Source organism: Grampus griseus (genome assembly GCF_964374135.1).
Source record: "Grampus griseus genome assembly, chromosome: 9".
Taxonomy (NCBI): domain Eukaryota; kingdom Metazoa; phylum Chordata; class Mammalia; order Artiodactyla; family Delphinidae; genus Grampus; species Grampus griseus.
The window spans coordinates 1,676,814-1,701,618 of record NC_139003.1 but is presented as its reverse complement, the minus strand read 5'-3'; the positions used below and the strand labels follow the sequence as shown (position 1 = coordinate 1,701,618).

Sequence of the window (24,805 nt, the reverse complement as noted above, 5' to 3'; positions counted from 1 at the left end):
AAAAAAAGAAAGAAAGAAAGAAAAAACCTTGCTTTATCAAGACCACTTACATTCTCCTACCCTCGAGATCTGTAAAGAATGGGAATAGCTAGGAGATGGTCCCAATAAGAAAGAAACATACGCCATTGTAAGGAGAGAGAAGAAAGGCAATTCAAGGCCCTTAAACGGACATGGTCAACCCCCCCAGGCCTAAAATGTCCTGTTTGAATTAACATAGTGGTTTAATTAAAAACTAAGTAGAGAATTCTGCTTAATTTGATTTTCAATTCAAGCTCTGCATCCGCCATGGCCAGTGGCCAATTTCCGCATCTCGGCACAATATGCAAGGGGCTGCTTTAAAATCGATTGCCCAGGGGAATCAATGGGAGTTTGGTGGGACCATATGCCATTTAGGGGCTCCACCAGACTTCAGCATAGTAAAACAACACCAGGAAGTGGCCAAAGGAAAAAAAAGGAAATTTAACTTAACCATATTACAAGTTTGTCCTTACTCAAGTTATTGTGCTGAAATCTACCAATTAGAAGTGTTTTCTAAGCTCTCCTCAATGTTGCCTTGGAAGTAGATATGTCAAATGTAACCAATGAGCAAAGGGTTTTAAAGGGATACACACAAATATATACATGCTTGCCAGCCAGCTGTGTCAAAGATGTCAGCGACCAACCCCCTTCATCAGAGCAGCAGAGTTCCTGACTGCGATACAACCTATAGCTCTGTGGAAAGCGCTACAGATCTCACCAAACACTGTTCAGAACCTGTGCAAGTAAATACCAGAAGATCTTATATAACGGAAAGGCATAATACTGCAAGGCTCAAACATATATCTAACACATTTAGACTTAAATATACAATGCTAATAATAACCCTTGCAAATTCTATGTAACTGAAAAAGCTTAATATTGTAAAATAACATGCCATGATTACCCTGATTTTAAAGCTCTCTAAACATTTCTAATAGGGTCTACATGTACCTTCTCTTTCTCTTTTTTTTAATTTTATTGAAGTATACTTGATTTACAATGTTGTGTTCATTTCTGCTGTACAGCAAAGTGACTCAGTTATACATACATATTCTTTTTCATATTATTTTCCATCATGGTTTATCCCAGGATATTGAATATAGTTCCCTGTAGATGCACCTTCTCTTTAGGCAGTTTTGATTCTGCTTCAGTACATGCCATCTCAAAATGGGAAAAATAATTTGGAATCTTAAGACCGCCTAAGATAATAATACATGAATAATTAAGAGTTGACGCTATTTAGTTGCTTTGTAATGATCTATCCATATAACACTGATGTTTCCTAGAATACTTATCAGTCAAATGCATGAAGCTCGAGGACAGTGACAATAATACCTAACATTTACTGAGCTAAATCCTGGGCTAAATGCTTTACACGAATAATCACCTCTCATTTAATCCTCCAAATGAAACAGTAAGGTAACTATCATTACTATACCCATTTTACAGAAAGAAAACCTGAGGTTTAGATGATGTAACCAGCCCAGGCAGTCTGACACTAAAGACAAATTTTCTCACCTTAGTACCTGCAGTCTCTCTTCCATTGGCCCCTCCCTCAGCATACTAATAGGAGAATTATTCTACCTCTTCTCCTCCAAGCCACAACCCCATCTCCCTCCTTCCTTTAACAGCATTGAAGACAAAACACTTTAATTTGGTTTCTGCAACTCCCATTCATCCCCAAGCTACCAGATTCTAAGAAACGGTAACCATCCTGAGCTCTGCCTTCTCCCCCTCTTTTTAAATCCTTCACTGTGGGGACTTCCCTGGCGGTCCAGTGGTTAAGACTCTGCACTCCCAATGGGCAGGGGGCCCGCGTTCGATCCCTGGTCAGGGAACTAGATCCCGCATGCCGCAACTAAGACCCGGCACAGCCAAATAAATATATTTTTTAAAAATCCTTCGCCGTGTTTGGGAATTAACTGGATTGGTCATGTCAACTGCACCCTACAATCACTCAACACATCAGTCCCCTCTGAGACCATGAAATGTAGCTGGTGACCTTGAGGAATTCTGAGGAGGCTGACACAGTCAGAGATGTGCTTAGAAAAGGCATTCTTCTAATCATGTATAAAGAGACTAGAAGTAAACAGTTTAGAGGGAAGAACTGCTGTACAACTGTAGGTGCAAAATATTTTTACTTACCTTCTTATACCCCTCCTCAAGCTGATTCTCCCCTTTGACCTTAGTCTACAAGGGGGAACAGGAGAACAGTAAATCACTGGGTTCTTGTGTCCGTTGTTTTTAATTCTAGAGATGGTGCTAACTCTGCTCCAACAGATTCAGCCAAGTCCCTTTTCTAGTTGGTTAGTTCACAGGAAGGGAGGGAAATAATTTGGAGACAAAGGGGTTTGTCCATATTGCACACTGCTTTTTAAAATAATTTATTTAACTAATAACTAGATTTTTATGAAAAGCATAAACTAGGTAGCACACCTTTAATACCAAACATGAAAATATATTTAACACTGAGCTTTACCAGTTGCTTTTGTACCTGATAAGATTACACATGAGACAGAGCTAGGGAGAGGGCAGCACCGTGCATGTTTAAAGCAAACATCAACATGGCAACTTTAGTGACATATGTTGAAACGCTCTGTTTAACAGAGCCAGGTGCATGACTGATTCAGTATGGTGACATCTCTACCAAACAGTGTCTCGCATTGTGTGGTGCATGTACTCCTTTCCCTACTGACATATGTTGAAATTCTGACGTGTATTTATCTCTAAATATGCTTAAATAAAACAGTAGCTGCAAAAATTCTTTTCAAAAATCCTCTGCCAACTCCCTGTTGTCTACAGCATAAAACCCAAACAATGTGGCAGAGGACTCAGGCCTCCGGGATCTGATCCTGACAAGGGGTCTCTCGCCATTCTCCATTCTACAGCTGAGCATCAGCCAGCCACTCCCTCAATTCAGGCAGAATCCAGGCCTTTGCTCAAGCCTCGAATGCTCACCTGCAAGTCTCAGCTCAAGTGCAGGCTAACCCCTCCCTGAAGCTTCCCCAGTTCTCCAGGCAAATCAAGACCTCCCCTCACAGCCACTCGTTGTATAAAAGTTCATCCACCACATGCTACTTGTTTTCGTCTCTGAGGTCATCCTCTCTTAATCCCTTGAAGGCAAGAACCTGTCTTTTCACTTCTGTACCCAGCAAGCTCCTTTAACAGCATAGTAATTACCACTTAGTAAGTGCCTAGTAAAACTCTGTCAAATGTGTGACTATCCATCAAAAGTCTCCAAAATTCCACAGAAATTGCTTTCTCAAGCGTCTCTGATGACCTTGCTTCTTCTCCATGCTCTTCCTTTTCGACCCCGTTCTGATGTCATGTTTTACATTTCACTCTCCTGAGCTCTGTCTGGGTGCCCAGGTCACACCCTCCTTGTTCTCCTACTAGCTGGCGTCCCCACGCAAAGCCCTACCCTGCCCCTTCCTCTGCCCGCGCGCTGTGGTCCTTTCTCCTCCCTCCTCGTCGGTGCCTGGCCTGTCACCTACCTGGCTGGCTTTAACTGCCTCTCCACAGTGCTGATCGGTAAAGAACGTGCACACTCTGGGGAGGTTAGAAGCAAGCCCTGGGTTTTAGTCCTAGTTTTGCAATGGTACATATGTGGTTCTTAGACAATTTAATAACATTATCTTTGGATCTCCATTTCCTCCTTATAAAAGGAGGGTTTGAACTAAATCCCTTTCAGCAGCAAAACTTCCTATCATTCTTCAAGAAATTATCAACAAAGAGTTTTTTAAACTGAAACTATGCAAGTCTTTCCCATTATATGGATGACTTAAATAATTTACATACGTCATTATAAAAAACAAACCTAATATATAAAAGCCAGTTTTCTCGGGGATTCCCTGGTGGCACAGTGGTTGAGAATCTGCCTGCTAATGCAGGGGACACAGGTTTGAGCCCTGGTCTGGGAGGATCCCACATGCTGCGGCGCAACTAGGCCCGTGAGCCACAACTACTAAGCCTGCGCGTCTGAAGCCTGTGCTCCGCAACAAGAGAGGCCGCGATAGTGAGAGGCCCGCGTACCGCGATGAAGAGTGGACCCCGCTTGCCACAACTAGAGAAAGCCCTCGCACAGAAACGAAGACCCAACACAGCAAAAATAAATTAACTCCTACCCCCAACATCTTCTAAAAAAAAGCCAGTTTTCTCAATGTACGTTTGACCGCCATACCCAACCATCCATTCTGATCTCAGTACATTCACTAAATATGAAACCAACCATCTATCACAATATGAATATGAATAACCATAACTAAAAATTAGAAAGGTACAATGTGTCTATAAACTGTAACACTAGAACTTATTTTGTCAGGTTTAAAAGTCACCCCAAAAGTACTAACTACTGAAATCTTCACATTATATTCCAAACTTTTATAGCAAACAGCTCCACAAGCTATAAATGGAAATGCTGTTCCCTTCACTTTAAAATGCTCTATTCAAGGACAGAGGGAGTTACTACCATTGACAAGGTCTGGATTAACTGTTTAAGATGCTCTTGCAGACTGTCCTGTTTTGCCCACTTCTCACGCTCCCACATTCACCTAATATCAGTAAGTCACAGGATCCTGGAATAAGAAAGGAATAATAGCTATTGTATCAGGTTTATTCATTCTACAAAAGAACACTCCACCAACTTTGCACATAGTATAAAATCATTCAAAGGTCAAAAGATGACTTCCTCCCTGCAGACATGTAAAATAATTCAATATGTAACATTGTTACCACTATTGTAAAAACATTATTAATATTAACAAGACATTATTATTAATTAAACTTCTTACATTCCAGTCAAATGGTTGTTTAAGCCTACTTTTTTCTAGTTCAATGTGAATGATATTTATTTCTTCATTTAAGAAATTTAATTCTAAAACATGATTCACTTACCCTTTTCAGGCCAGCAAAACCTTCTGATTCCAGAAAGAAAAAGGCAAAGGGCATCAACACAAATAGACAAAGGTTGGAAAAGAGAGAAGCAAGGTTCCACAAACCTGCAAGAAGGGTAACAAGACAAGAAAGATGAGTTTAGATACTGACAATCTTGTCAAAGACAATTACTGTGCTAAATTGTAATATCAGTCAAAGCTCTGTACTTTTTAATAGTAAAAATAAACATAAACTTGAATAGAGAGGCCTAACAAATGACCTAAACTTAGAAATCAGATAAATAATTACATATTTCTATAAAATTTTTATAACTTTGTAACTTGTAACTATTGGGAAAAGCCAATACAGAAACCAATAATTTTTCCTCATGCTTTAAAATAAATTCACTAAACATATGACATATGCAGAGATCCAAAGACACAGCCTCTTCAGACATATCGGCACCTGAATATTTAAATTAGAGCCAGTAGCATTTATCGAGCACTTAATGAATGCCAGATACTCTACTAAACATTTTACATGAATAATCTTGTTTAATTTAAGCCTCATAAAAACCTGAAAAGTAATAATTAGCATTTATTGAGCCCTTATGTGCCAAGCACTATTCTAAGTGATTTACAGATATTATACAAACTCATTTACTCTTCATAGCAATCCCCCAAAATGACAGAGGCTGCTTATACAAAACCTGCCACGGCTGCAGAGCCTGCAAGTAGGTGCACTAATTCCTGGGATTTTTAAAAACCACTACATCGTAGAAGTTTTAGTAAGCAACTGCAAGCGGTAAAGAAAATGTAAGAGGGGCAAGCAAGCTCACATCACCTTTTTCCTTTCTGGCACATTCTGCACTGATAAAATCACAATAAAAAGCAACTTAGATGATAATAAGACTAGATTTTTAAAAGTACAGAACTTTAGGTATGTCACTGGGATAATATTTGGACCAACATCTCACTTTTTATAGGTAAAACACTTAACTTTAAAACTGATGGCTACAATCTTCATTAAAATTTACAAAATCAAGAATCAAAGATAAAAATTATGCTAAATACAAATTCAATGTACTACATACAATTATGATCCAATGCTTCTGAAAACAGGCAACTCACGTTCTTTCAACACCCTTATTTACAAGGCACTGTTCCATGCACTGGAGATGTAGTAACAACAGAGCACAAACCTCTGCCCTCACAGAGCTTCCTTTCCAGACACATGGAGACTACACACTGAGCTCTCAGGGAACCAAGGAACTAGTTCTCAACTGCCTTAGTTACAAATTAACATATGTTTCATAACTACCCTAAATCCTTTTTGGAACAGCATGGAATACAAACAAAAAGAATGAATGCAGGGCTTCCCTGGTGGCGCCGTGGTTGAGAGTCCGCCTGCTGATGCAAGGGACACAGGTTCATGCCCCTGTCCGGGAGGATCCCACATGCCGCGGAGCGGCTAGGCCCGTGAGCCATGGCCATTGAGCCTGCGCGTCCGGAGCCTGTGCTCCGCCACGGGAGAGGCCACAACAGTGAGAGGCCCGCGTACCGCAAAAATAAATAAATAAATAAAAATAGAAAATGTTCTAAAATACTTTTCAGTCTCTAAAAAAAAGATGCTAAACATCTTAACCCTTTTCTTCATTCAAAGGGGTTATAATTACAGCCAATTGTTGTATCGTGTTAATAACCAGGAAGAACACACAGGATGGTGGCCAAATGCACACACGGGACTTTCACACAGACCTGGGTTCGAGCCCTGTCTGCACTTCCATGTGACAACACTTCTAAGCCACAGGTTCTTCATCTATACAATGAGGCTGAGGATCATGTCTGTAGGTGGTGCTGAGAATTCAGTGAAATAATACTTGAACAACCATCATCACGCCTGTCACAAAATAAGCACTTAATGACTTTTTGTTTTTAATAACAGTAACACCTCCAGAGGCTACCAACACACAGTGCTAATTAGCCCCTGTACCAAAGTACCATACTTTCTGAGAATCCATGTTCACTTTGCAGAAAATCGCGACATATATAAAAAGTAAAAATATTAGTTTCTAAAAAATTTGTTGAGTTATATAATTGATATAAACTACAAATTGTACAATTTCATAAAATGTGGCAGTTATGTCACCATAACCAACATAATATATCCATCACCCCCAAGTTTCCTCACACCATTCTATAACCAGTGTCTCCTGCCACTCCCTATCCCACCCCACTCTCCATCAGCCAGATTCTACACTTTATAAAAGACTGTATTTTCTAAAATTTTCTATAAATGGTAAGTGTAGTATGTACTCCTGTTTTTGTCTGGCTTCTGTCACCTAGCACAATTCTTCTGAGATTTTTCAACACTGTGGCAGTATCAGTAGTCTATCCCTTTGTATCAGATTGAATCCAGTTACTGCACTGCATCCATCCATAGGCAAACTGCTATCTGGGTTGTGGCTCTCACAACTAAAGCTGTTACAAACACTCACATGAGTCTTCGTATGGACACAGGCTTTCGTGTCATTGGGGTAAATATGTGGGCATGCAATGTCTGGGTCATATAGTAGGTGTACGTTTAACATTTTAAGAAACTGCCAAAATGTTTTCCAAAGTGGGTGTATAATTTCACATTCCTACCAGCAGAATTCAAATCTCAGCCACATTTTGACAAAAAATGGTATAGGCAGTCTTTTCAGTTTCAGCCATTCTAATAGGTGTACAGTGGTATTTCATTACTGCTTTAATTTGCACTTCCCCAACGAATAATGACGTGAACATCTTCTCATGAACTTATGTGCCATCCATTTACACCTTCTTTGCTAAAATGTCTCTTCAACTCTGTTGCCCATTGTTTCACTGGGTTGTCTGTTTACTTACTGAGTATACTTTATATACTCTAAATACAAGTCTTTTATCAGGCATATGATTTACAGATATTTTCTCCTACTTTGTGAATTGTTTTCTCATCCTCTTAACAGTATCTTTCAAAGAACAAAATCTCTTAATGTTGACGAAGTCCAAGTTATCAATGTTTTCTTTACGGATCATGCTTTAGCTATTTTACCCAAGAAATTATGGTCTAGGCCAGTGTCAAAGACTTTCTCCTACATTTCCTTTTTACAAGTGTTACAATTTTAGGATTTACATTTAGATCTACGATTCTTTCAAATTACTTTCTGTATATGGAGCCAGATATGGATTTAAGTTCATTTTTTACCTACGATTATCCAATTGCTCCAGTACCATTTGTTGAAAATAGCCTTTTCCGCCAAATAGCCTTTGCACCTTTGTTAAAAATAAATTTACAATATGTTTGGATATATTCCTGGACTCTCTATTCTGTTGAGTTTCTCTATCTTCCTGCTAATGCATACAGCACAGTATCGATTACTATGGCCTTAAAATAATCTTTGAGTTGGGTAGTCAGTCCTCCAATTTTGTTCTCTTTCAAAGTTGTTTTGGCTAATATAAGTCGTTTGAATTCCCATCTAAAATCTTAGATCAGCTTTTCAATTTCTACAAAAAACTCATCCTGGTATTTTGACTAAGATTGTGTTGAATCTATAGATCAATTTGGGGAGAACTAACATCTCTACAGGACTGTCTTCTAATCTATGAACACGGCACTTCTCTCCATTTATCACAGTATGCTTTAATTTTCCTCAGCAGCGTTTCCTAGTTTACAGTATACAGGTCTCGCACATCCCTAAGCATTTCATATTTTTGATTCTACTGTATATAAACGGCACTGGTTTTTATATCAATTTCCAGTTATCCATTGCTAGCATACAGAAATGCAATGGAGTTTTATATATTGATCTTGTATCTTTGCAACCTTGCAAAATTCACTTATTAGTTCTAATAGCTTTCCTATAATAGATTCCATCAGAATTTCTATATAGTCATATAATCTGTTAACAGAGAGTTTTACTTTTTCCTTTCCAATCTCAATGTCCTTTATTCTTTAAAAATCCCCAGAACCATGTTGAATACAAGTGGTAAGAGGGTATCTCAGGGAAAAAAGCATTCAGCTTTTCACTATTAAGTATGATGTTACCTGTAGGGTTTTCATAGATGCTCTTTATTAGGATGAGGGAACTCCCTTTCATGCCTAATTTGCTGAGAGATTTTATCAGGAATGGACATTGAATTTTGTCATATGCTTTTTCTGTGTATATTATGATGACCATATGAATTTTCTTTTTTAGTATGTGCATATGGTAAATTAAATTCATTGATTTTGTCAAAAGTCATGATGTATTACCCTTTTTATTTATTGTTATATTTGATTTGCTAAAATTTTGTTTAAAATTTATGCATCTATATTCATGAGGGATATTCTTCAATAGTTTTCATGTATGTCTGTCTGGTTTTGGTATCAGGGTAATGCTGGCCTCAGACTTAGGAAGTATTCCCTCATTTTCAATTTTCTTAAAAAGGCTGTGTAGAATTGGCATTATTTCTTCCTTAAATATTTGGGAGGACTGAAAATGAAGTCTTCTTAGCCTAGAGTTTTGTGAGAATGTTTGCAACATTTCCACAATGTCTGAGAGGGTTTCAGTAGTTTTTGCCTTTCAAAGAATTTTTCCATTTCTCTAAGTTCCTGAATTTATTGGCATAAAGGTGTTCATAATATGCACTATATGCTTTTAACAGCTGTAGAATCTGTAGTGATATCACATCTCTCATTCCTGATATTGATAACTGGTATCTTTTTTTTTCTGATCAATCTGGCTAAAGTCTTATCAATATTATTGATCCTCTCATTGATTTTCTCTACATTTTCTGTTTTTTATTTTGTTCCTTTCTCCTCTCATCTTTTTTTATTTCCCATCCTCTTACTTTGGGATTCATTTGCTCTCCTTTTTCTAGTTTCTTATGGTGGAAGATGTAGGAATTAATTTAAGATCTTTTTATCTTTTCTAAAATAGGTATCTTTGTGCTATAAATTTTGGAATGTTTTATTTTCATTTTCATTGAGTTCAAAGTACTTTCAAATTTCCCTTTTGATTTCTTCTCTGACCTAAGAGTTATTGTGAAGTATGTTATTTAGATACCAAACACTTGAGGGATTTTCTAGATATGCTGCTGTCACTGATTTCCCATTTAACTTCACTGTTGTTAGAGAGCATATCTTATATGACTTAAAATACTGACACTAGTTTCATGGCACAGAATATGGTTTTCTTGGTAAATGTTCCCAGAGTACTTGAAAAGAATGTGTATTTCACTATTGTTGGGCTGAGTGTTCCATAAATACAAATTAGGCCAAGTTAGTTAAGTGTTAAAAATCCTTAATTTTTTCCTGGCTACTTGTTCTATCAATTACTGAAAAGGGGATAGTGATATGTCTGAATTGTGATTTTGACTATTAATCCTTTCATTTCTGTAAGTTTTTGCTTCATGTATTTAATAGGTATTTAATAAATGGTATTTTTTAGGTAGATAATAGGTAACGTCTATTACTATGTTCTTTTGATGAGTGAACCCCTGCATCATTATGAAATGATCTTCTTTATGCCTGATAACATTCCTTACCCTTTTCTGATAATAATATACCTATACCATCTTCCTTTTCATTAGAATTATTATAGTAAATCTTTTTGCTCCTATTGCTGTTAACCTATGTGTGTGTTTACATTTAAAGTGAGTTTCTGGGCTTCCCTGGTGGCACAGTGGTTGAGAGTCCGCCTGCCGATGCAGGGGACACGGGTTCGTGCCCCGGTCTGGGAAGATCCCACATGTCGCGGAGCGGCTGGGCCCGTGAGCCATGGCCGCTGAGCCTGCGCATCTGGAGCCTGTGCTCCGCAACGGGAGAGGCCACAGCAGTGAGAGGCCCGCGTACCGCAAAAAAAAAAAAAAAAAGAGGTACTACAACACTTCATGTACAGCCTAAGAACCTTACAACAGTCTATTGCCATTTCTTTCCTCCTGCCCTTGCATTATTGTTGTCATGTGCTTTTATTTGCACATTATAAAACTCACAATTTACTGTTACTATTTTTTATTTAAAGAGCCAATTCTCTTTTAATAAGATTTATATGATATAGAAATACTCTTTTATATTTACCCTCAAATTCGCCACTTCTAGTGATCTTTGTTCTGTTTCACAGATCCAGATTTCTATCTTCTACCAATTTGCCTCTGCCTAAAGGATGTCCCTTATTTTTGGTAGTATAGGTCTGTGGTGATGAACTTTCACCTTTTGTATATCTGACACTGTCTTTATTTTGACTTTGTTTTGGAAAAATATTTTCACTGGATATAGAACTAGGTTGGTGGGGCTTTCTTTTTTCGGTACTTTAAAGATGTTGCTACCCTGCCATCTGGCTTGCATTTTTTTCCCACAAGAAATATGCTGGAATTCGCATCATTGCTCTTCTGTACTTTATGTCTTTTTCTCTGAATGCTTTTAAGATTTCGCCGTATCACTGGTTTTGACCAATCTGATGATGTATCTTGGCAGGTCTCCTGTCACTAGGGTTAGTTGAGCTTCTTGGATAAGAGGGTTTACAGTTTTCACCTAATCTTGAAATATTTCTGCCATCCGTTTTTCAAGTATTTTTCTTAACGCTTTGTCTTTTAGGAACATCAATTATATCATTGATGCCCTGGTCAGTTTTTCAGTCATTTTTTTGTTTCTTTTTTAGACTGTTTTCTATTGCTATGTCTCAGAGTTCACTAATCTCTTCTGCAAAAATATCTAATTTGCTTTTATCCCATCCAATATATTTTCATGTCAGGTATTACAGGTTTCATCTCTAGAAGTTTATTTGGTTCTTTTTTTACATCTTTTATGTCTCAATATGTTCAGTTATGTTCAGTCTTTCCTCCAGCTTCTGGAACATATGAAATACTTACAAGAAATGTTTCAATGCTCTTGTCTACTGATTCTGAATCTGCGGCAACTGTAAGTTTTGACTGATTGTTCTCTTCATTATGGGCTGTATTTTCCTGCTTTGTACTCAGCTGGTCTCATGGTAGGCAGAGTGAACCCCCAAAGATATCCATGCCTTAATCCCTGGAATTGTTATACAGTATATTAGTGAATATGTTACAAGGTATATTAGTTTTCTGGGGCTTCTGTAACAAAGTACCGCAAACTGGGTGCCTTCAAACAACAGAAATTTATTCTCTCACAGTTGTGGAGGCTAGAAGTCCAAAATCAAGGTGCCAGCAGGACCATACTCCTTCTGGAGGTTCTAGGGATGAATCCTTCCTTAGAGGTGGCTGCCTGTAACATGTGGCATTCCTGGGCTTGTAGATTCATCACTCCAATCTCTGCCTTTGTCTTCACATTCCTCCCCTGTGTATGTCTCTGTTTTATCTTCTTATAAGGATACTAGTTATTGGACTAGGGCCCACCCTAATCCATTATGACCTTATTTTACTAATTATATCAGCAAAGATATTATTTCCCAATAAGGTTACGTTCTGAGGTTCTAAATGGACACGAATTTGGGGAAAACACTTTTCAACCCAACATACATGGCAAAAAAGGATGTTGCAGATATAATTAAGGCTATGGACCTTAATAAAGAGAGAGGGGGAAACCATCTTGGATTAGCCAGGTGGGTACAACCTAACGAAAGGAGCCCTTAAAAGCAGAGAACTTTCTCTAAGAGGAGTCAGAGATGCAGCAGAAGGGTAAGACAGGGAGGAACTGGACACAACTTTGCTGGAGGGGGCATCACATGGAAAACCTGAGAAAAGAGGCAGACAGCCTATAGGGCAAAGATTGGCACCTGACTAACAGCTAGCAAGGAAATGGGGGCCTGTCTTACAACCACAAAGAACCAAATTCAGCCAACAACCTGAATGAACTTCGAAGCAAATTCTTCCCCAGAGCCTCCAATGAAGAAAACAAATCTGTGAAAACCTTAATTTCAGCCCATGAGACCCTAAGCTGAGGGCCTTTTGTTTGTTTGCCAAAAAGAGAACATCAGTTTCATAAGATTTTACTAAGGGAAATGTTTTAAACTGAGAATATGACAGCCCATTAATTCTACCCATCTGTGTAAAACAAAATGCTTAGTTGAGCTTCTGACCAGTTTGTCAGAACTAACTAACTAACTAAACAGAACTAACACTTCTACATTTGTTTATATTTTTGTGTACATGTACACCCAAGCCTTACGATACCAAAACATCTTTCAAATACAGAAAGGTTTTAACAAATCCAACTTCAATAAAATATTAAATGTATCCTGTGTACTTAGTGCACAACAAGGGATTCACACTGTGAAGATGTGGCAGCAGATGTCTAAGTGAGGGGCACTTTATGTCTGATCAGCCTGGGTTTGCAACTATCAGCTATACGTGACCTGAAAAAGGGACTTCAACTCTGTCGTCCTGTTTCCTCATGTATAAAATGGGCTATAACATAACTCATAGATCACGTGTGAACAGCAGAAGAGAAATAACATACAAAAATGTTAAATTAATGTCAGTGCCTCTCCCCGCCCTGTCTCAACATCATGCAAATGGTCCAAAACCCTGTAAAACTCCAATGCACATCGGCAATCAGACCAGATAGACAAAAAAGTGATATGAGTTACAGCTAAAATTAGGTTTCAGCCCTTTCCTTAAAGAATGATTCTCATTAATTACACCAAAAAAAACTTACATAACAACAATCTGTATACTTATATGACATGAAAAATATATGAGAACAATGACAAAAAATAGGCACAGAAAATAAATTGCAAAGAAATATACCAAATTACTAACAGTGTGAATGTAGTGGAATTACGGATGATTTTTTCTTCCCACTGGCCTACATATTCTAAGTTTTCTATAAGGAGCACATAAAGACACAAATTTAAACTCCTTTGTGAAACTCAAAATCCTTCACCTCACTATGTCATATAACTTCCCCACAAAATGCCTAAGAAAAGGCAGAGAACAGCAAAGCTTAATTGAGGTGGAGATGCTAGCTGGGCCCCTCATCGGCCACAGATCTCAGCTTATTTATTTTCTAGCCGCACTAAGCACAATTCATATTCTAGCCTCTGCAAAATCACAAATTAACGCTATCGCGTGGCAGGGGGCTTCAAACATTGCTCTTAAATAGTTGCAACCATGAATACAACCCCCTGAATGCTTCATTATAATTTTATAATTGGAGGAAAAAAATTTACTTAGGTTTTGAAATTTGAAACAATCAATTATCATCCATGGTAAAAAACAGGCTTTATTATTGTTATTGAGCTCTAAATATACATACTTCCAGAATTTATCTTTCTAATCATATGTGTCCCTTTCATGTAGTGAAAAATACAAATTCAAATTCTTCTCTGGAAATAAAAAGTTAAAAAACAAAAGTCTGCCTTAGGCAAAAGATCACAAATCAGTAAACGTATCTATTCTGACTAACCAACCTACTTAAAATGAAGATAGTTATGAAAATTTATATAAAGAAATCTTTATCAACAGATATTATCAAGCAGCAATCTGCTGAACAAGTGAAGAAAATGATCAGGATGATCACAAAGATTCTGAATAACGACTCATTTAAGTTTGCAATGAAATTAGATACCTTCTTTTATATACTGAACTTTATATATAATACATACAATTTAAATTTTTTTTTGATTTTCCCCACTTCCCTTTTTCCAGGAGATTCAACATTACTGCTGATGGTCTTATCAACCACAATTGCAAAAAGAGATGTAACCTCCACCATATTTACTTTTGCAAGAAAAATTCACTTAACACAAAGAATCTGAGAGTTAACATACTACGTAACAGTATAATCATCTATGTAAATAACCAGCTTTTTTTCAGTCTAAATAATTCAATGCAAAAAATTAAGTTTTATTAGCCAGAATATGTGTGAAAGCTTCAGACTCAGCTTATGCTAATTTAATTATCAAGTTTGCAACATATAAGAAGGTTAAAGTTACTATGAGAAGAACATTTAATATATAGAAAAATAATAAAGCTACTGTACACTCCTAAGTTGCCATTTTATTCTTGGAAACTGTGTACAACTTAGTAAGTTTCCAGCATTTTGCAAACATACATCAGACATACACACATAAATATCCCTTAAGAATATTCTACAATTTTGATAAAACATTCCAAAATTAAAAATTAGAGGTAATACACATAAATACATACTACCACCACTTTTATTATATTATATATTATTAATTTGTAAAATAAAAAGAAATGTTAGCTAAATTTCTCTACTTCAGAAAGCTAAAATTATGTGCTCTCCGACATGGTAGTAGAACCCTAAAAATTCAGAAACCTTGTAGTTTATCTAAATCAGCTTCAATGACAATCTTTTTGAAAGATATTCAATGTCTATCCCCAAAAGAGGTATGTAAACTTAAAAGTTATTTAATAATCCCAGAATGATTCGTCTAAAACCCAAGCAAACCCAACTGAATTGCCAGATCACCAATGGATGCATTACCTTCTAGCTCCATCTGCTGGAATCACAAAGTATTTCAATACAATATACAACACTAGGAAGCAAATAATCTATCACTTTTTAACCACACAGACAAAAAACTTCATGAACTTAAATAAGAAAATTAATCCAAGTTCAGCCATATTCAATAATTTCCAAAATAACAAAACTAAGTTAAAACCAATATTTCACTGGAATTAAGGATCTAATCCAATTGTCAAAAAGTGACATATAATTTTTAAAATGCTATGAAGAAAGCATAAGCTTTAAAGGAAAGACTGCAAGTTTGCTTTTGAATAGTGAGTATTGTGAGAACTTCAGAATTAAAATAGCTTTTGGTTATGCACTTAGAAAGGAAAAAAACCAAAAAGAACGATTTTAGCAATAAGCTATTAAATTTTTAAAGTTTTTTCTTATAACAAAAAAGCAGTACACATCTACTATAGAAATATTATACAAGGCAAGCGCCAAAACAAACTTCGTTAATATAAATTTTTTATATCATATAATCCCACCACCCAGAGAAAAACATTTTTTCCGACATTTTTCTATATCAACAAACACTCATCTACATCATCATCATCATCTATAGTGGTCAAAAGAGCATTCCACTGTTTGGATCTACCAAAATTTAATTAAGCAAATTTCCTACGTAGACTGTTTTTTATTTTTACTATTATAAACAATAAATATGCAGTAACTATAGTGATGCACATTATAACAAATCACTGAACTATTGAGACCAATTAACTAGAAATTGTTAGTAACATTTAATTAACAATGGTTCCTTAAAATATCATAAGAACTGACTTTTGATTTAATATTTATACGTAAGTAAACATAATACTTATTTTTCATTTTTTTAAGTTTAATTGCTTATAGTCTAAAAGTTTGAATTTTCTGACCTTCTGTGGGACTTGAAAATGTATAAAACAAAGATGGATTTTGTACTGTTCCTTCATCATGTCCAAAACAGCATATTGGCTATTCATGTTGACGCATCAAAGTAAAGCACACACACCTTGCAAAGTCAAGTCGATTCCCTGTGGTTATCTTTTAACAGGCTGAATCTTAAAACGGGCAATCATGTTCTAAGTGTGTGTCTCTGTCTGGTCACAAGTGAGTATGGACAGCTTAGCAAAAACTGGGCCCCACTCAGAGAAAATACCTCAAAAACTGAAGAATTATTTCCTTATTCTATTTAAGGCTACAACTTAATTATACCCCAAGATGTATCGGTTTCCTTTTTATATTAATTTTAAACTCACATACATAAAATTACCATTTTAAAATGAATAATTCCGTGGCATTAGTGCATTCGCAACGTTGTGCAACCACTACCTTTATCTAGTTCCAAAACATTCTCATCACTCAAAAAGGAAAACCCATTAAGCAGGTGAATCATGATTTTTTAATTTATGGAACTAAAGAGTTCCATATGTTTTTAACAGTAGTCAAGATACAGAAAGTGAATACAAAGAGATACTTTCTTTTTTCTGTCAATTTTTTATGCTTTTCCTATTTTAATTATAATAATAAATTATAATAATAACAATACAAATTTTAGCCATCATTTTAATTTGCCATATCTGCCCCTTCTGTATCATCCTATAATAAACTATATTATTATTTATTAATGTAATTTATTAATTCTAGCCCCGAGAAGTGAAGTGGCATTCCAAGGTAATATAGTTAACACATAACATTTCAAACACATGTCCAAGATCCAAACACTGTACTTAAGCCAAACTGAATATATTTACACATATCAAAGCATTATTGACACATATTTTAGCATCTAATCCTCATGTGAGTCACACATTAACGGCACAATCGTTCCATATTGATAATTTTTAGAATAAGCCATTAAATTGCTTTTCAAAGTAAGTCTACTTTTACCAAAGTATTCCTAATGATACAATTAATAACTATTACTCATCCAATCAATGAATCGTTATTGAACATTTTCAGTGTGCAAGAACTGGGACAGGTGCCTCATGGGAGATTAAGAGAATTTAAGACATGTTCCCAGTCCTCAAAGACTTTAGCACAAATTCACAAAACATATCTGGCTCTGAACTGACACTATCTCCAGGGGACCCAAAACATCACCCCAGTCAGAGCAGGGGCTTGTGGAGGTCAGGTGGTCAGGAGAGTTTCAGCTCAGGTCTCACACGTCTCACAGTGGGTCCCTGAACCTGTTCTGGGTTCTTTCCCCAGCTCTGGAATGCACAATTGGAATGGATACGCTCAAAAGCAGGCAGAATCTCCACAATGGTTCCCTGACCTGTGGAGAAAGGGCTATTATAGTAAGAAAGGCCAAACAGAGGCCACTAGAACTGCCTCTAACTAGGAAAATAGTAACCCAAAAGAAATCCCACATTCCTGAAGGTAATGCAGGGATTAGTGCAGCCATCAAGGACTTGAAAGATGAGGGGTAGTGATTCCCACATCCCCAAGAAAGACGGATCCTGAAGAATGACACTGGATTCTCGTAAGCTTAACCAGGTGGTGACTCTAATTGTAGCTGCCGCAGCAGACTTGGTTTCGTTGCTAGGGTAAATGAACACATCTCCTGGTACCTGGTATGCGGCTACTGATGTGACAAATGCTTTTTTTTCTCCATCCCTGTCCATAAGGCCCACCAGAAGCATTTTGCTTCCAGCTGGCAAGGCAAGCAATACACCTTCACTGTCCTAACTCAGGGATATACCACCCCTCTGGACCTATGTCACAATTTAGTTTGCAGGGATCTTGATCACCATTCCTTTCCAGAAGATTGCACGTCGCTCCACTACACTGATGACAGTATGCTAATGAGACCGAGTGAGTGAGAAGTAGCCACCACTCTAATCGGTAAGACATTTTCATATCAGAGGGTGGGAAATAAATCTAACAAAAATTCAGGAGCCTTCTATTTCAGTGAATTTTCTAGGGATCCAGTGGTGTGGGCCATGTCAAGATATTCCTTCTAAGGACTGCTGCATCTGGCCTCTCCTACAACCAAAACAGAGGCACAATGCTCAGTGGGCTTCTTTGAATTTGGGAGGCAACATATTCCTCACTTGGTTGTGTTATTCTAGCCCATTTACTGAGTGACCCAAAAAGCTGCTGGTTTTGAGTGGGGCCCAGAACAAGAGAAGGCTTTGCAGCTCTGCAGCTCCAGGCAGCTATGCAAGCTGCTCCGCCCTTGGCCTTATGATCCCGCAGATCCAATGGTGCCGGAAGCATCGGCAGCAGAGAGTATGCAGTTCGGAGCCTTTGGCAGCCCCTAGAGGTGAATCACAGCAAAGGCTCTTAGGATTTCGGAGCAAAGCCCTGTCATCCCCTGCAGTTAACTACCTTCCTTCTGAGAAACAGCTATTGGTTTGCTGTTGGGCTTTAGCAGAGGCTTGACCATGGGCCACCAAGCTACCATGCGACCTGAGCTGCCCATCATGAGATCGTGTTATCTTTATCCGGCCCACCAAGCCATAATGTGGGCGTGCACAGCAACATCCCAAAGTCAGATGGAGGTGGTGTATACATGATCACACCCAAGCGGGCCCGCAGGCACAAGTAAGTCACATGAAGAAGTGGCCCTGGGACTTCCCTGGCGGTCCAGTGGTTAAAACTTCACCTTCCAATGCAAGGGATGTGGGTCCGATCCCTGGTCGGGGAGCTAAGATCCCACATGCCTCACGGACAAAAAAACAAAATATAAAACAGAAGCAACATGGTAACAAATTCAATAAAGACTTAAAAAAAAAAAGAAGTGGCCCAGATGCCCACGGTCCCCACTCCTGCTGCTCTGCTTTATCTCCCCTGGCCTTGTGGGGATTCCTCCGGATCAGCTGGCAGAGGAAGGGAAGTCTGGGCCTGACTCACAGACGGTTCTGCACAATATGCAGACACCGCCCCCAAGTGGACAGCTGCAGCACTACAGCCCTCCTTGGGACATCTCCAAAGCACAGTGGTGAACGGGAATCCTCCCGGTGGACAGGACCTTGCTTGGAAAAATGGCCAGACATGCAATTATATATTCATATTTGCCAATGGCTTGGCTGGATGGCTGGGGACTTGGAAGGAACATGATTGGAAAAGTAGTAACAAGGAAATTTGGAGAAGAGGTATGCAGATAGACCACTCAAAATGGGAAAAAAGAAAAAGGTGAAGATATTTGTATCCCATGTGACTGCTCATTAAAGGGGGACCTCAGCAGAGGATTTTAATATTAAAGTGGATAGAGTTAGCTTATCCTAGTTCTACAGATACCAGTCAACCTCTTTTCCAAGCCACCCCTGTAATCACCCAATGAGCTCATAAAAAAAGTGGCCATGGTGGCAGGGATGGAGGTTATGCATAGGCTCAGCGACATAGACTTACACTCTCCAAAGCTGACCTGGCTACTGTCACCACTGAGGCCTTCAAACTCATACTAGAACTATATCCCATGGGCTCTCCTAGGTCTCCATTATGACAGTTTGGCCCCATTAATTGTTATAATTTTTTAAAAGCAAAGAAGCAAGCATATCTGAGGTTGACAAGTCTTCAACCCCAAGACAACCTGAGGAAATAAACACACCCTTGGATGACATCCACAAGGTTAAAAAAAAACTATGAATTCAGAAGAGAAAGATAAATAGGAGGCTTTACGAAATTCACTACCTGCAGTAAAGGATACAGATCTACCAAAAAATTAGAAGCAGAAACAAAGTCAGGGGTCATAAAACCCTCAAGAACAATGTCCAGAGCTGACGGCTTAGGCTTCCCAAGACCGATTTCTGAGAATACATCTAGAAGCAATGATATAACTAAGAGGGCTCTTCCTCTAGCTCCCCAACTTTCAGCTGATGTGGTTCCCTGGAGGTTAAAGTTATTGTTTATAGTTTATCTACTCACTCAACAGATGTTTACTGGGCTACCACTATGTGGGAAGCACTGTTCCAAGCCCTGATTTATAAACAAGGTACAATGCGTGAGCTTACACCCCTTAACATTATAATGAGAAAGACAACCAACACAAACAAATACATTTACTTCCAAGGTTAATGCCGCCAGCATTAAATAGATAGCATGTCATATACTGGTAGCTCTCACTTTCAGTCCATAAACAGAATAAAAGAAATGGCTCTGATTTAGAGTATTTGAAGGTCATTAAGTATATCATACAATTTCTTTTTAGTAAAACTGGAAACAAAGGCCAGGTCACTCATAATACTAGTTAGCCTGGCCTGAGACCGCCTGCACTGCTAGTGAAAACACCTGGAGCTCAACCCTCAAAAACGTATGCCCACAGAACCCAGAGCCTTTCAGAAAGCTAGGGCCAGAGGGAATAGTCTTCGACAAACGTTTCAGACAACATATGCAAAAAACATTTGTTAATCATACATTATCTATGTATAGGTTAATAACACACAGCACTGTCACCTAAAAATAATTCACCAGAAAAATCCTGATAAATATATTTTCAACTCACCATTACTTTCCAGGTTGTTTCCTGCCTTTCATAGCGACTTTTCAGCAGATGGCTTACTTTCTGCGTCAATTTCAGTAAAAACCTTAATTTGCTTGAGTTTTTCAATTGCTAAGCAACAAAAATGCAGTAATTTCTCTTTATTCACTTAATAATTAGTCCTAAGTTTTACTGAATTCATTGGGTCTTCAGAGCATCAATGACTCTGAAGCCTGAAAGAAACCACAAGCCCAGTGTAAAGTATGTGATAGACTAATATGTTAAAATTCTTCTTGTCAAGAAACAGGATAAGCAGCATTAAAGGACAATTGGGAAGGAAATGTTTGCAATTAACCTGATAGATAGCTAATACTTAAAAACACCGCAAAAATGGGCAAAGAAATACAGGGAGGCAATTTACTAAAAAATAAATACAAATGACCTATAAATGTGCTTTGTAAATGTCCACCCTCACTAGTAATTAAAGAAATGTAAATTTAAAAACGGAAATTTCTCATCTATTGAATTGGTAGGGTTTTTTTAACTAACGCCCAAAATTGGTGAAGATACATTTTGGGAATACAGACGCTCACACACTACATGAAAGTGGAACTGCTAGCAAAAATCAGACAGTTTTTCTGAGGAATAATTGGGAAATATCTTTTCAAAAACCTTTAAAGTATGCTTACTGGGAAAGTAAACTGCAGAAATTTGTCCTAAAGACAAACATTTATTTGTAAAGATGTACAATGTAGCTTTTTAAACTAAAAGATTGGAAACAATTCATGATTATAATGGCTCTAGGCAATATTGTAAATAGCACAGAAAAGTACTTCAGGCATGGAAACCTCCCCACTATATGATGATGGGTGCAAAGACAAATCGACAGTGAGTACAGTAGGGTTCCATTTCATTATTTATTTGGTTATGTGTTCACATGTGCACTCACACAACATTGAAGGGTTTACGTCACAGTATCCACAGTAGTTCTCTGGGTTGTAGGATTGTGAGTAATAGTAATTTTCTTCACTGTAAATTTTGTTTTCCAAATTTTCTATAGCAAACATGTATTTCTTTAAACACACACAAATGGGTAAGAAAAAAGGTAGTTATCTGTATAAACTCCAGATGGATTAAACAGTTAAGTGTAAACAAAACCATTTTTAAAAGAACAAGAAAAAAAAAGGAGTATTTGTCACATCTCAGGAAGGGAAAGGATCTCCTAAACACAAAAGAGAGAAATCAAAGGAAGAAAAAGACTGGACAACATAAAAATGCAAAAATTCTGTAACCAAAAAAAAACAAAATTAAAAAGTAAACTAACAACTAGAAAAACATATTTACAAAAATCTGATAAATAGCTGATGTATTTCACATATAAAGAGATAACATAATTCAATATGAAAAAAGTGGGCAAAAGACAATGAAACATATAAAAAAGATATGTGTACTCGATTTTTTAATTTATTTTATAAATTAAAATTAAAATGTCCTACCTCACTAAAAATGTCCAGAAAATGACAGAGCCAAGATTGGAATTCAGGTCTGTTTTGCTTCAAGGCAATATACCATGTTGCCAAAATAAGTCATTACTTTTTTAAACCACATTAATTTTAAAGTTTGTCCATGACAAAAGAGTTTTCCCCCTTCTATCATGCATTTTGAAATGACTAAAGAAATAAATAAATGAAATGACTAACAGCAAATAAATAAAATAGAAACTATGGTGGGTTTTTTTTTTAGATCCTAAATGGAGGTTGAGTTCTTCTGACATATCCAGATAAACTAAAATTCTCTTGCTAAATATTTAAATGAAACCGTATTTATCAAAATCACAGTCAGTATAAAAACTGCTTCTTATAGAAAAGCATTTCACAACTAACTACGAATAGGAATAGTAAGTAAAATCTGGTTTTCTGATTTTATTAAAGACTCAAATGGTTTACTGAAGGAAGATGCCAATTATTAAAGAAACTAAGAAAAGGAAAAAATTTAAATATAGTACAGTAGAAAATTAAAACATTAATTGTGATTATATTAAGCAATATATACTAACCATGAATCAGGGAGCCATTTAGCCACTGAATATAGTAGTTTTGAGGAAAAGAAAGCAGGATTTCATTGCTGATTATTGAGAAGGGTAAAAGCAAAACTGCCCCAGCTGAAACTGCTAGAGTGAACGTGCTCAGAAACAACCTGGAAGAGAAGAGCATCATTGTCACCAGTGGTTGGAAAACGCAAAGAATATGGGAGTAATTAAAAAAGAATAGAATCAAAACTCTTAAATTTTTTAAATCCAAAAAGAATTACATATGCATTTCATTGAGTATATGTAGTTGGAAGACAAGTGATATACGTATGGTCCTGGAAGTTAAACTAGACCAACTCTAAAACTTACTCTGTGAAAAAACCCTTAAGTCTAAAGAGTCGGCCTAAAGCAGACATAAACTAGAGACAGAATACTTTGCACATTTTACGAAGAATAAATTGTAGTCTCATTCCTATTTTAAATTTAAGTATTTATTTCACAATTACATTTAATTAACAACTATGGCAATATATGCTAACAGCAACACAAAAACCGGCTCAGTTGAAAAAATGCTTGTGAACACAGAATGAAAAAAGACTTATGTGAAAATGGTTATTTCAGGAAGAAGAAACTTACAAACCTATTGGTCTACCATCTCTTAAAATGGGTAAAGGTTAAATAAACTATATAGTAAACTGTAGGCAACTATTAGAATTATACATTAAACAATATTTAAAACACAATTTTGTCATTTTTTGAAATGAGATATCTCTAATATGTACTAATATGGAAAGATGTCTAAAATAAATTAAAAATAAAAACACGAAGAAAAGCATGGACAATAAATATAAAACATGCTCTCCCCCCGCCCCCCCCACAAAGTGCATAATTACACACAGGAAAATAGAGGTACATTTAAAAATCTAGCATAGGGCTTCCCTGGTGGCGCAGTCGTTGAGAGTTCACCTGCCGATGCAGGGGACACGGGTTCGTGCGCCGGTCTGGGAAGATCCCACATGCCGTGGAGCGGCTGGGCCCGTGCGCCATGGCCGCTGGGCCTGCACATCCAGAGCCTGTGCTCCACAACAGGAGAGGCCACAACAGTGAGAGGCCCGCATACCGCAAAAAAAAAAATAAAAATCTAGCATAATATATAACAATTCCTAGGAGAGTGGGACTACAGGGTGCTTTCTCTTTCTCAGTTACACGTCTGAAATGTCTAAAGTTTTATACCTAATTTTTTAAAGATTATTTTAAAAGACTAAAATGGCAAAGGAAAAGGAAACCTCACTGACATTAGAGATGAAACCTTAATTTAATATTCATTCCATTAAATTTAATGTAGAAAGAACGTGAAAATACATGTAAGAAGATATAAGAAAAATGATACTAAACACTCAAAATACACATCTAATAGAGTAACTTTGAGGCCAATGCCATCTTGTGGCAACCAACAGAAGCGTTTTCCTACTTAAAAGCTGAAAATAACCATGAAACCTCCCGTGGTCAGTAAATCACTAGTAAATTTTTTAATGTAGACCATATGATACACACCAAAAATACAATTCAGTTCAGACACAGAAAAAGTCTTACAAACGGGTTTTGCTGAACGGGACAACACGTTTCCTGGGAAAAGCAGAGACACACCCTCGCCCCAGGCCCACTGCCATCTCCAGCACTTACCCACCAGTGCCTCAAGCAACCTTCGTTTCTGTCCTCGTAAGTCTGTCGCTACCATTCCTTCCTTCTTCAAACATGAAAATTAAGACCACATCCACGATCTCCCCATTCCAGGTCCCGCACAGCTCTCCCAATTTGCCCTTCCAGGCTCCTCTGGCCACGACAGATTCCCACATACAGGCAGGCTTATCTAACCTCCTTGTACCCCCAACATGAATGGGTTTTCTGGCTCCGTGTCCTGGGCACAGTCGGCCCTCTCCCTCGGGTCCCCTCTGCGTCATCTGCCCCGTGAAGCACTCCTCAGTGGCTCCCTTCTCGCTCCTCTCGGTAAAGTCAGTCCCTCC

The 24,805-nt window shown here is 37.5% G+C and overlaps 1 protein-coding gene across 4 annotated transcripts in view; it reads right to left on the bottom strand.

Moving 5' to 3' along the window:
- Positions 1–24,805, bottom strand: part of LMBR1 (limb development membrane protein 1) — a 141,420-nt gene that overhangs the window by 85,516 nt on the left and 31,099 nt on the right. For all 4 annotated transcript variants that reach the window (XM_082662070.1, XM_082662067.1, XM_082662068.1 and 1 more), the window contains 2 exons: positions 22,809–22,948; positions 4,912–5,015 (listed from right to left, as the gene is read on the bottom strand). In XM_082662070.1, the coding sequence (XP_082518196.1) occupies positions 4,912–5,015; positions 22,809–22,948 (244 nt within the window). The remainder of the gene's footprint in view (positions 1–4,911; positions 5,016–22,808; positions 22,949–24,805) is intronic.